The sequence below is a fragment of the Alexandromys fortis genome, unplaced genomic scaffold, assembly GCF_014885135.2.
Source record: "Alexandromys fortis isolate MF-2015 unplaced genomic scaffold, M_Fortis_MF-2015_v1.1 scaffold_222, whole genome shotgun sequence".
NCBI lineage: Eukaryota > Metazoa > Chordata > Mammalia > Rodentia > Cricetidae > Alexandromys > Alexandromys fortis.
The window spans coordinates 1,602,776-1,615,939 of NW_026068108.1; the positions used below are offsets into that span (position 1 = coordinate 1,602,776).

General features: G+C 48.6%; 1 protein-coding gene across 1 annotated transcript in view; it reads right to left on the minus strand.

Moving 5' to 3' along the window:
* Positions 1-499: 499 nt before the first annotated feature.
* Rapsn (receptor associated protein of the synapse) overlaps positions 500-13,164 on the minus strand; it is a 15,144-nt gene continuing 2,479 nt past the window's right edge. Inside the window, exons 3-8 of the mRNA XM_050124327.1 lie at positions 4,684-4,842; positions 3,135-3,233; positions 2,938-3,060; positions 2,434-2,487; positions 1,114-1,313; positions 500-777 (exon numbers count right to left, since the gene is read on the minus strand). Coding sequence (XP_049980284.1) covers positions 705-777; positions 1,114-1,313; positions 2,434-2,487; positions 2,938-3,060; positions 3,135-3,233; positions 4,684-4,842 — 708 coding nt within the window. The 3' untranslated portion in view covers positions 500-704. The remainder of the gene's footprint in view (positions 778-1,113; positions 1,314-2,433; positions 2,488-2,937; positions 3,061-3,134; positions 3,234-4,683; positions 4,843-13,164) is intronic.

Sequence of the window (13,164 nt, forward strand, 5' to 3'; positions counted from 1 at the left end):
GTCCAGAGCCGGAGGCAGGAAGAGCTCTGTGAATCTGAATCTACACTATGACTTCCGGACCAGCCAGAACTACATAATGAAACTCTGTGTTTCTGTGCAGCTTTGGAGCCTGTCCTGGAACTCACTCTGTAGACCAGACTGGCCTCGAACTCACAATGATCTGCCTACCTCTGACTCTGAGTGCTGGGATTAAAAGTGTGTGTCACACCACCTGGCTCCAATTCTTTTTTTTTTTTTTTCCCCAGCTTGAAAAAGGAGAAAGATTTATTATCCACTGCAGGGAGCAAGAGCTGGGGGAAGGGAGTTACTGAAAAGCAAGGCTCTCTGTGAACAAAGGAAGCGTGGAGACCTCATTCAGGAAGCCTCCTGGATCCAATTCTTGTAGTAACTGAATTGCTAAGAAGGTGGGTGGCTGGGGGTCTCACATGGAGTATTGAGTGAGGCTTGTATCTGGGGAAGCCCATGTGAGGAGAAACGGTCAGAATCGCTGGCACCAGGTACAAGCAGTTTATTTTTCTATAAAGAACAAAGTAGAAAGAGGCAGGGGAGGGGAGCAAGGACCAGAGAAGCAGCAGGCAGACCCCAGGCCTTAAATTGGTAATGGAGGTCCTGGTAGCTATTCTAGGATTTCACCAGGGCTTCCAGCTTGATGGTAGAGAAAGGGCCAAGGGAAGTGGTGTAAAAACCCAAGATGGCCACTGAAGTCACACGAAACCTGGCTTCATGGAGGAGCGGCGACAGTTGGGGCAACTCCTAGTGCCATTGCTCTGCAGGCACCTGCAGAGGCAGAGGGCTCTGTCCACTCACCCAGACCAGACTGTCTCCAGTCTCTGGCTTGTGTTAAGTGGCAGATAAGGCTCTCAGGGCCTCCTGCTCACTTCCTGTCTGTCCTGCACCAGAGGCTTCCAGGCTAGGACAAAGTTTGCATCTGCTGCCACCGAGGCAAGGGGTCCTGGAAGGGGTCTCTCTGAACTCCCCTTGGGATGATATTAAGCACAGCCCCTCATGAGGCTGGAGGGAAGCCAGTGAGTGGGCCCGGGAAGGCACCCGGTGGTTTGCCTTTGATACCGCCCGTGTGATCTTGGGGTCGTGCCCACCCAGCAAAGGCCTCACCTGAGATGGAAGATGTGGGAGCACGGCAGGGCCTGCAGCCGGCTGTTCTTCTCCCCGATGGACTCGCCACACAGGCCACAGTAGAGCTCGGTCTCCTCCACACACTCATGGAAGCTCACGACGTGCGCGCGGAGCTCCTGCTGCAGCCCTTTGCTGCGGTAGATGACCTCACTCAGGCAGTGCAGCTTGAGATGGCTCAGCTAAGACGGTGGGAACAGATTCTGTGAGGCTAGACAGAGGGCAGGGCTAGGGAGGTGCTACTCCTGTCACGAAAGACCCTGCCCACCCCGAGCCTTAGGTTCCCTTGGGACAGAAAGTGAGTGAGAAGAGAGATGAGAACGTGGGACCCATGGTTTTGTTTGAGATAGGGATTCACATACATAGCCTAGGCTGGCCTCAAACTCACTATATTGCCGTGGCTAGCCTTAAACTCCTGATCCTTCTGCCTCCGCCTCCCAAGTGCTGGAACAGGGGTGCCCCACCATGCCGTGTTTCTGAAGGACTTTATTGACCAAACCTGCTGCTGTGATGCCTCAACAATAACTCATTTGCTTCCAACTGTTACTGAGTGCTCACTTCTGCCCAGTGTGATACCCGGATAAATGTGAGTGGCTGTGGTCAACATCTTAGCTGCGCTGTGCATCAGAGCCGAAAGAGATGCATGCTTTCTAGAAGACAGAAAACACCAAGCTTTCTCCAAGGCTTTAAGGTCTGAACCCAATGGGGACAACCGAGGAAGCTATAGTATTAAGACACAGCAGCTGGTAGCTGGGGGCCTTTGACCTCATCTGTAGCATGAGATCGCTCCCAGGGAAGGCTGCAGCCAATACCTATAAGGCTACACAGCACCTGATAACAAGTACCCAGCTCTTAAGGAGTAGAGGATGTCGTTAGGGTTGGTAATGTGGGTGTTCACGTATTTTTGCTTGTACATATGTATGTGTACCATAGGCATGCCCTTGTCCATGTGCCCATGGAAAAGATGTCTAATCCATGGAACTGAAATTACAGGTGTGCTGAGCCATCTCCAGCCTGCTGGGGTTTTTAATTAAGTTAAGAGGCTTTTAGGGATTCAGTGCTTCTCCAAGCTATGAAATGCCTGCCCAGCCCCAGAAATATTCTCTGGGAGGAAGCTGGAGATCCAGGGGTTCCGGATGGCTGCAAGTGCCATCAGAAGGTCCGAGGAGCTCGGAGCTCTAGCAGGGTCTCACGTATCTCAAGCTAGTTTCCAACTCTAGCCTTGAACTCCGATTATCCTGTCTCCTCCACCGAGTGGCGGGGTTCTTGATCCCAGACCCAGGAGACAGAATCATGTCTGACCTTATTTCCAACCTCTTCAGCCAGGTCCTGGGCTTTCTCAATGGCATCTAAAGCCTGGAAGGTGAGCAGAGGCCAGAGGTGTAGGCAGTCTGCCTGCCTTGACTCATTGCAAAGAAAAGGAAAGTGGGCTTGGGGAGGGAAATGGGTGGACCCATCATCCCGTGGGAAGGTAGGAAGGACTGTGTGAGCAAATTACCTTAGTTTATGCATACAGAATGGGCAGAATAATGGGCTCGTGGGATGCTCTGAGACAGTGGAAGGGAATTTAAGAATCTCATCTTCAAATGCCAGCTTTGGCCCTTTATAAGCTGTGGGTCCCTAGGCTAAGACACGGGCCTTCCTTTGAGTGTAAACACTGGGAATATTTGGACTTCATGGGAGCAGAGTGAGGCAGATGTTAAATAAAGGGCACAAGTCTAATACCATACCCCCGGTATTGCCTATGTAGCCCCAAATTGGGAGCACAAGGGAGAGTTTTAGCTACAGGAAAGGGCCTGGCCTCACCTTGTCCAACACCTTCCTGGCCATCCAGCACTTGGCCACACCCAGCAGCACATGTACCTGTCCCAGGCGATTTCCAATCTCAGTCATGATGCTCATAGCGGAGTCGTACCTGGGGAAGGCTGTCTGCAAAGCCAGGCAGAGTTGGAATTAAGGTGATCCAGGCCCAAGGTTCCCCCACCTCGTCCTGGTGATCTCACCTCCAGGTCCCCGCGGCTCCGGTGGATATCGGCAAAGCAGAGCAGACAGAGCGCTTGCAGTGGTCGGTCGCCATGCTGCAGAGCAATCTTCATGGACTCCTGCAAGGGAGGCTGGGCACTCAGGCAAGCTCGCATACCCAGGAGCCCCTCAGAAGGGACAGCTAGGGTCATGAAGCTGGTGAGGCCTCCCTCACTGTACCACAAAGATCACAGTAATCTCTGGCTGATGAAACAGACTCAGAGAGAAGAAGTACCTTTATTGGGACCAGAGGAAGAAGTAATGGAATTCGAGTCTGAGTGGGGGAACTTTTTTTCTGTTTCTTTTGTTTTTCTTTTCTTTTCTTTTTTTAAAATATTTATTTATTTATTATGTATACAATACTCTTTCTTTGTGTCTGCCTTTAGGCCAGAAGAGGGCACCAGACCTCATTACAGATGGTTGTGAGCCACCATGTAGTTGCCGGGAATTGAACTCAGGACCTTTGGAAGAGCAGGCAATGCTCTTAACCGCTGAGCCATCTCTCCAGCCCTTGTTTTTCTTTTTTTAAATGATAGAGTCTCATGTAGCCCAGTCAGGCCTTGAACTTCTGATCCTTCTCCACCTCCAGAGTGCTGGGACTGGATAAGAGGCATGCACTAACAAGCTGGGTTTTATGTAGGACTACAGATTGAACCCAGGGCTTTGTTGTTGTTTGTTTTTGTTTTTGTTGTTGGGTTTTCTTTTTTTACTTTTATTTTTTTGGTTTTTCGAGACAGGGTTTCCCTGTGGCTTTGGAGCCTGTCCTGGAACTAGCTCTGTAGACCAGGCTGGACTCGAACTCACAGAGATCCGCCTGCCTCTGCCTCCCGAGTGCTGAGATTAAAGGCGTGCGCCACCATCGCCCGGCAGTTTTCTTTTTTTAAAACATTATTTATTTTTAAAGATCTATTCATTTTATGTATAAGTGCTCTATCTGCATATACACTTTTATGCTAAAAGAGGGCATGAGATTCCATTACAGATGGTTGTGAGCCACCATGTGGTTGCTGGGAATTGAACTCAGGACCTCTGGAAGAGCAGCCAGGGCTCTTACCTGATGAGTCATCTCTTCAGTCCCTTGTTTTCGTTTCTCAAGACAGAGTTTCTCTGTGTGTATTTCTGGCTGTCCTGGAACTTGCTGGTGTCAAACTCCCTGAAATCCACCTGCCTCTGCCTCCCGAGTGCTGGGATAAAGGCGTGCGCCAACACCGCCTGGCTGAAGCAGGGCTTTGTGCGTATCAGGCAAGCACTCTACAGCTGAGCTGCATCCCCAGCCCTTATACTTCACTTTTCAAAGTGGTCCACAGAGGTTGCCGGGAATCTCTTTGCCCTGAGGTGGACTGGAAGGGATAAGGTCTAGGACAGAGTTTGTGATAGAAACATTCTCTTCGTGGCTAATGGCAAGCCTTGTTGCAGGGCAGGGGGTGGGGGAGTAGGGTTGTGTGGGCTGTTCTGGAAAATAGGGGCCCAGTTCCTGAGCCTGAGATCCACTCCCACTCCCACCAACCTGAGTGCTTCCAGCTTCCCCACCTCACAACACTCCATGGCACTGCCCAGGTGGCCGAGCAGGCGGTAGGCCACAGCCATGTGGTACTGACTCATGGCCCGATACTTGAGGCTCCAGCCTTTGCCATAGTCGTTGACAAGCTCTGCAGCCTTGCAGGGAAAGAACAGGGCTTTCTCATAGTCCTGTAGAGACACAGAACAGGAGTGGGACACAGTGAGTGGTAGGCAGGGCACCAAACCTGGGTTCTCGGACAGCCACCCCCAGCTGTTTTTCTGTTTTTGTTTTTTTTCTATGTTGTTCAGGCTAGTAGAAACTTGCAGTCCTCCCGACTATGCCTCCTGAGAACTGGGATCACAAACATGCACCGCCGTGGTCACAGCCAGCTCATTCATTCATTTTGGGCTCCAGTGGAAAGCATGATCCAGGCAGAATGGGAAGCCAGTGGACAGGTATGGCCTCTTGGGTTTGCTGCTGTATGCCAAGAGCTTAAAACAGTTCTTAGACTTAGCTGATACACAATCAATATTTGTTCACTGAATGAAAAAGCAAAACCACAGCTGGCTTTCCTGCTCATCCAGCCCCAGATGGGCTTCTTGGGTGCAGAGCCACACAGGAGGAGTTTACCGGAGCTCCCAGGAGCAGCTGCTCCTAAAGGCTGGGACGGTTCCATCAGCATCAGCACAGGTGCGGCATACCCATGGAACCCTTCTCAAATGCATCCTCCTCAAACTTACAAGAGCACTCCCGATAGAGAGCAGGAGCTCAGTAGTGCCGTGTCTACTCTTAGCTACGCCTTCTTCTTTTTGGTTTTTGGAGAGCTTGTAGCTTTGGAGCCTGTCCTGGAACTTGATCTGTAGACAGAGAAGTGTGTGCCTCTGCCTCCTGAGTGCTGGGATAGCCACACCTTTGCCCTAAATCTTGGTTCCCTTTCTGTGCCCCTCCCTGTTTCAAATGCAGCCAGAAGGACCACTGGGCCTGGGCCTGTCTGAACCCAAGTAAACAACCCGAACCATGTCCCTCACGGCACGAGGGCAGCAAACCCACACCACCCATCAGTCGTCCTCAGTCTGGCTGTGGATGGTTGAAGGGTCCCTGGTTCCCTTGGCCTGACCAGTGCCGTCTCTGACTGGGAGTCTCAGGTAGACATCACAGTATCAGGGCGATCTATCTCTCTCCTTCTGGATATTGGGGTCACCTACTCAGTCCTGATAGAGTTTTAGGGACCTCCTCTCCTCGTTCCTCTACTGTTAGAGGGACAACTTTACCAACCTCACCAAACCCCACCAAATATAACACCCAGACTTCATACCCACTCTCCCCACAGCCTCAGGGGACATAAGCTTCTTATTTCTGACCCCTAAGAAAGAACCTTCTGTGTCCCACTTTCTCCCCCTTTAATACCTCCATACTTGAGGTTAAAACAACAACAAAACAATGAACTACCACTTGGTTCAGGATCCTCATCTCAGCCGTGGTCCCTCTGCATCCCATGACACCCAATGCCTACACTCTCCTTGCACCATCCCCTTCGACACCTCCCTGTCCTGGACCTCAAGAATGCCTTCTTTTCCACATCTCTCAATCCCCAGTCACAAAATACCTTTGCCTTTACTTAGATGATCTGGAATCTGTCAACCCATTTCCTGCACTGTTCTACCCAAGAGTTCCAGGATATGCTCCCTCTATTTGGCAAGGCTCTAGCCTCTGACTTATTCTCTCTTCTCTTTTCACCACTGCCACATCTCCTATCATACAGGGGCTTCTCTCCAAACACTACCCCTTCCTGAGTGCCCTCTCTTCAGGTAGCACTGGCAGAGGACGCCATACTTACCCTTCAGCCATGCCCACATTTTGACATTTCAAACTGACTCCTTACAGTGTGTATAATTATGTCTGTTTTTGATCATTTGCTTCTGCTGGCTTCTGCCACACACCATATTTAATTCCAAATTCTAGAGCATACTTCTTTAGCCATTTCTACCCTCCACCTGCTCTCTCCATCCATCCCCCCTCCCTTACTCAGTAAGTGAGTGTCCTGTCTCCTGGAGCCTGCTACACCTTTCAGGGCCCCACCTCTGGGCCTCTGTGACCTTGTCCCTTTGTCTAACAGCTTCTCCACAACCTCCTGGGCTTCTGTCATGCCTCTCAGCTCCAGCTTGGAGTTTAGGAACTTTGTCTAGTTGAGTCCTTTGCGACCCTTCCTCTTCCTCTGTGGGCTCGGGTTGCATTGGTTTTTGAGCCGGGCAGGGGTGGCACACATCTTTAATCCCAGCACTCGGGAGGCAGAGGCAGGCAGATCTTTGTGAGCTCAAGGCCAGCCTGGTCTACAAGAGCTAGTTCCAGGACATGCTCCATAGCTAGAGAGATACCCTGTCTCGAAAAACCAAAAATAAATAAATAAATAAATAAAATAAATAAATAATTTTTTTTGCTTACTATGGTATTAAAGCTGCACCTCCATGTATTCATACGAGAATGCACCTCATGCTGGCAGCCGACCTTTATGAAATGAGTCACTGAGATGTATTAGCTTTAAAAATACATGATGGGATCATCAAGACAACTGAGACTTAGCACTGTGTGGCAGGACTGAAGTTCCTAAAGACAGCCTAGCAGAGGTTACCGGGGAAAGCTTTAGAAAGTTCTGAGGGTCTATGAAAGTGGTTTAAGGTAATGAAAAATGTTTCTTCCTCCCTCTATGCTATTGTTATATTAAGATTTCAAAGGTTTGGGCTGGAGAGATGGCTTAGTGGTTAAGAACATTGACTGTTCTTTCAGAGGACCTGAGTTCAATTCCCAGCAACCACATGGAGGCTCACAACCATCTGTACTGAGATCTGGTGCCCTCTTCCGGCTTGCAGGCAGAATGGAGGCAGAATGTTGTATACATAATTTAAAAAATAAATATTTAAAAAAAAAAGATTTCAAAGGTTTAGGAAAACTGTACTTAACAGTTCAGCCAGATCACGTGTGTTGTGGGGCCTGAAGTCTACTCACAGCAGGTTGCCAAAAGAAGATACCTGTCCTTACAGCACCTAAGTCAACTCCTCAGACACCTATCCGCTATGCCTGCTTGTGCCTAGGATGTATCATGCATACTCAGGAAGACATTCCACCTTTTACATACTAATTAATTACCTATGGCACCCCAGATAGGAGATAAGGTCATTTGAAACTTTACTATAGCATTTACCACAGCTGCCCAATCAGGCACAATCGAAATACAGAGGGCACTCCACCCCCACAAAAAAAAGGCTGGGTGGTGGTGCTCCACACCTTTAGTCCCAGCACTCAGGAGGCAGAGGCAGGTGGACCTCGAGGTCAGCCTGGTCTACAAAGAGAGTTCCAGGACAGCCAGGGCTAAACAGTGAAATCCTGTCTCAAAAAACAACCAAACCAGAGGACACATATCCCACTCTCTCAAACCCTAGGTATAGACATGGAAGAAGCAGTGCAAAGCCTCCCTCACACCTAACATCACCCCTTTTAGACAATGCTGTCCCACCTCCATCACTCCATCTCGTTTCGGACCTTGACCTCTGTATATCAGCTACTGAATGATGCTTTGCCTGACTGTTTTGGAGAATGTGTGTCCCTCTTAGGTCAAACTGACCACCATTTGTGGCCTTGTCCATTGTCTTATTATTAGTCTATTGCCTGTCCCACTTGGACACTGATCGCTCTAAAGCCACCCCTTATCTCTCCCACGTCTTCTGACTATGCTCCTTAGGAACATACTTTGTGGGCACACTGGATTCTGTAGACTGCAATAATTCCTTAACCCTTAGTTCTACCACCTAGCCCCTATGCCTCGATTCTCTGCAGCACTCAAGTTTACATCACTGCCTACTGCTCGGGTGGTCTGGGACTTACTTGTTCCCTGGTATTCCTTTCCCAAAACTAGTAGTGGTACCTAGTGAAGAACTCTTGCCAACACCTCCCACAGCTCTGGGTACAACCATGGGTGTCACCATGGGAGCAGTGGGGCGGACTACTTCCTCAGCTATTCACTATCAGTTTTCCTCTTAGTTCATCCAGGATCCCCAGTGGGTGGCTCAGACCATCCTCACCCTCCAGGACCAAATGGACTCACTGGCCAGTGACCAGTAGACCAAAGTGCTACAGAATCAGTGAGGGTTAGACTTAGGAACAGCCGAGAGAGGTGGCCTTTGTCTTCTGCTGAAGTGACAAGCTGTGACAGCTACAGATGGCTCTCCAAAAATGTAACAAACAGCTCGATGCCTCTGGCCAGTGACTCACTGACTGTCCGAAATGGAATGGGAGTCCATCCTTCTGTGGCAGTTTGAGTCTCACAGTGGCACTAATAGGGGGTGTGGCTTTGCTGAAGTGGGTGTAATCTGTTGAAGGAAGTGTGTCGCTGTAGGGGCGGTCTTTGAGGTTTCCTATGCCCAGGATACTGCCGAGTGTCTTGGTCGACTTCTTGTTGCCTGAAAGATGTAGGGGCTCTCAGCTACTTCTCCAGCGTATCTGCCTGCAGGGCATCATGGCCCCCTCCATGAAGATAATGGACTGAGCCTCTGAAACTGTAGGCAAGCCACCCCAATTAAATGTTTTCCTTATAAGAGTTGCTGTGGTCATGTTGACTTCCCAGCAAGAGCAACACCTTCTCACACCATTCTCCTGCTCTTCTTAGTCCTACTGGTTGCACCCAGCCTTATAAACTTCTTTTTTTTTTTATTTTTTTTTATTTATTATGTATACAATACTCTGTCTGCATGTGCGCCTGCGGACCAGAAGAGGGCACCAGACCTCATTACAGATGGTTGTGAGCCACCATGTGGTTGCTGGGAATTCAACTCAGGACCTTTGGAAGAGCAGGCAATGCTCTTAACCTCTGAGCCATCTCTCCAGCCCCCTAAATATTTATTTTTATTATGTATACAATATTCTGTCTGTATGTATGCCTGCATGCATACACAGAAGAGGGCACCAGATCTCATTACAGATGGTTGTGAGTCACCAAGTTGTTGCTGGGAATTGAACTCAGAACCTTTGGAAGAGCAGTCAATGCTCTTAACCACTGAACCATCTCTCCAGCCCCCTTATAAACTTCTTGACTAGATCTCTTCAACAGGTTCAAAAGATTTCTAACCAGACTGTTAACCAGTTGCTATTGCAGGATTACTGGTCCCTAGCTAGAGGAAGAGGTCAGTGACTCCCAATTATACCCTGACAGTGTTTACAAAAAGTACTTCGATGCCCTGATCAAAATGAAGTAGTTTAATGCTAACATCGCCTCCTTCCAGTAACCTGATTGTTTATCAATAATAAACCAAAAAGAGGGCAGGGAGAGATGTAAGCCTCTTGAGGCATACAAGTGGCAAGGCTCCTCCCGAGGACCTCCAACTGCCAGGTTCAACCCACAGAACACTCTAACTGCCCCAACTGGACCCTGTTCCTACCCTACTGAGTAAAAAACTCAATCTCTGGACATGAAATCCCACCAACCCCTACCCTGAAAAGTTCCACCCCTCCCCAAGAAACTCTATATAAACCCTGCTTTCTGTTCAGTTCCCTGCTGATCCTCACCTGAGCAAAAGCGGTCACCCTCCTGTTTTATCCCTGCCCAATAAGTGAAGTTTGTTGTGCAGTGTGACTTCGTGGTATTCCTTGGCTCCCAGGTGCCAGGATACCTTAGCATACTTCATACAGAACTATTTCAGGTCAAATAGAGATGCTGGCTCGGCACGAGAGATGGCTCAGTGGCTTAGAAGACTCGCTGCTTTTGCAAAGGACTGGCTCCCACAACCACCTGTAATTCCAGTTCCAGGAAATCTGATATCCTCTCTGGACTCCTGGGGCACCAGACACACATATAATGACCATACATGCAGGCAAACACTTTTACAGAGGAAATAAGCTAAGTTTAAAAAAAATATAATAAAATAAAAATAAAACTAATGAGATGCCATCAATTTTCTCTCTCTCTGCTTTCCTCCATCCCTGCCTCCCACAGAACTCACGTACCCCAAGAGATCTCCAAACTCACTGTCAGTTAAGAATGACCTTCCAAGGTCTGGAGAGACAGACAGCTCATTGGTTAAGAGCATTGGCCACTCTTACAGAAGATCTGGGTCCAATTCCCAGCACTTACATGGCAGTTCACAACTGTCTGTAACTCCAGTTCCAGGGGATCTGACACCCTTACACCAATGCACATAAAATAAAATTAAAGGCTGCATGGTGGTGGCGCACACAGAGGTAGGCGGATTTGTGAGTGCGAGGCCAGCCTGGTCTGCTTCCTCAGTGCTGGGCTCAGCAGTGTGCTACTACACTCAGTGTATCGAAGTTTGTGGACACTGAGACATCCCCAGTCTGATGCCAACAATTTTCTAATATGACAGTAAACGTGTAAACCAAAGCTAGTAACATATGAATACATCTGAGTGGTGGGTATATGGGAATTCATTGTATTGTTATATTTTCTTACTTTATTTTCCTTTTGGGGGGGGGACAAAGTATCATGTGCCAGGAGTTAAGATTCCACCAAAGCTTGGGGCCAGAGAGGTGGCCCAGTTAAGAGCAGAAGACCTGGTTTTGATTTCCAGCACCCACCCATCTGTAGCTCCAGTTACAGGGGATCCAATGCTATCTTCTGGTGTCGCACTTTGTACTCAGACACACACGTAGGCAAAACACCCAGACATATAAAACAAAAATCAATCTCTTTTTTTTAAGATTTATTTATTTATTAGGTGTACAGTATTCTCAGTATTCTGTCTGCATGTATGCCTGCAGGCCAGAAGAGGGCACCAGATCTCATTACAGATGGTTGTGAGCCACCATGTGGTTGCTGGGAATTGAACTCAGGACCTCTGGAAGAGCAGACAGTGCTCTTAACTGCTGAGCCATCTCTCCAGCCCCCCCCCCTTTTTTTTGGGTTTTTTGAGACAGGGTTTCTCTGTGGTTTTGGAGCCTGTCCTGGAACTAGCTCTTATAGACCAGGCTGGTCTTGAACTCACAGAGATCCGCCTGCCTCTGCCTCTCGAGTGCTGGGATTAAAGGCGTGCGCCATCACTGCCCGGCTAACAAAAATCAATCTTAAAAAAAAAATCCCCCACAGCTGGGTGTTGCACTGGGCTTCAGGAGACACTCACCCCTCCCCACTAAAATCCTGGTGGTTAGAAGTGTTCACACCCACCTTTCTGCATGATTTCCCACTTCCTCACACAACTCTGGCACTCTGTGGCTCCCCTTCTTTGGGTGGAGCTTGGCCTGATGCTCATTCCTGAGATTTCTGCATGGCTCAACCCTCTCTTCTGCCATCAGCCATGGTGACTTTCTGACCACTCTCTTAACAATGGCAGCACACCCCACATCCTAGCACACCCACATCCTAGCACACTCCACATCCTGGAATTGCCCGCCTTTCTTCACATAATGCACAACCGTCTTCCTGATTGGGTCAACTGCCCTTCTCATCCAGATAGATTGGGGCTTTGTAAGAGACCCTGCATTGTGTGTGTTGCTATAAACACACATTCCAATAGTTCCTAGGATATAGAAGATCCTCAGTAAATTTTTTTCTTTTGTTTATTTTGAGACAGGGTTTCTCTGCTTAGCCCTGGCTGTCCTAGAACTCAGAGATCCATCTACCTTTGCCTCCCAAGTGCTGGGATTAATGGTGTGCACCACCAGTGCCTGACTCGGTAAATATTTCTCAAAATATTTATTTGATAGAAGTGTATTGCATGTACGTACAACAGGTGTGTGCAGCAGTCTGCAGCGGTCAGGAGAGGCAGGAACTGCAGCTAATGGCAGCTGTGAGCCACCATATCAGTGCTGGGAACCAAACCTGGATCCTCTGCAAGAGCAGCAAGTGCTGATCCATCTCTCCAATCCCCCCTCATTAAATATTAGATAAATCTTTTAAAAAATATTAGCACGTTTTTAAAAGATGTATTTACTTTTACATTATATTCACTGGTGCTTTGCCTGCATGTGTATCTGTGTGAAGGTGCCAGATTCCCTGGAACTGGAGTTACAGACAATTGAGAGCCACCATGTGGGTGATGGGAACTGAACCCATGTCCTCTGAAAGAGCAGCTAGTGCTCTTAACCACGGATTCATCTCTCCAGCCCTAGATAAATAAATCTTTACGTCCCTTCTGTGGGTCCTACTCTTCCTCATTTATAGCCAAACCCTTTAGGGCTCAGGGAAGAGGGGGACTTGCTCAAGTGCACACAGAAAGCATAGCCCATGGCTGTTCTCACACAGGTCACCCGAGAGACAGACATCTGAATGGCTCCACCTTCCCTGGCGTTCACCATGCTCTATCTAAAAGGAGGGCAGCCAGACCCAAAAAGAGGAACATGGGCTGTACTTACTCATATTTGGTTTCTAGCCATAAATAAAGGACATTGAGCCTATAATTCGGGTTCTTAGAGAAGCTAAATAAGAAGGAGAACCCAAAGAAAAACATATAGGCATCCTCCTGAATATTAACCTTTATCAGGCGATGAAAGGAGACAGAGACAGAGAC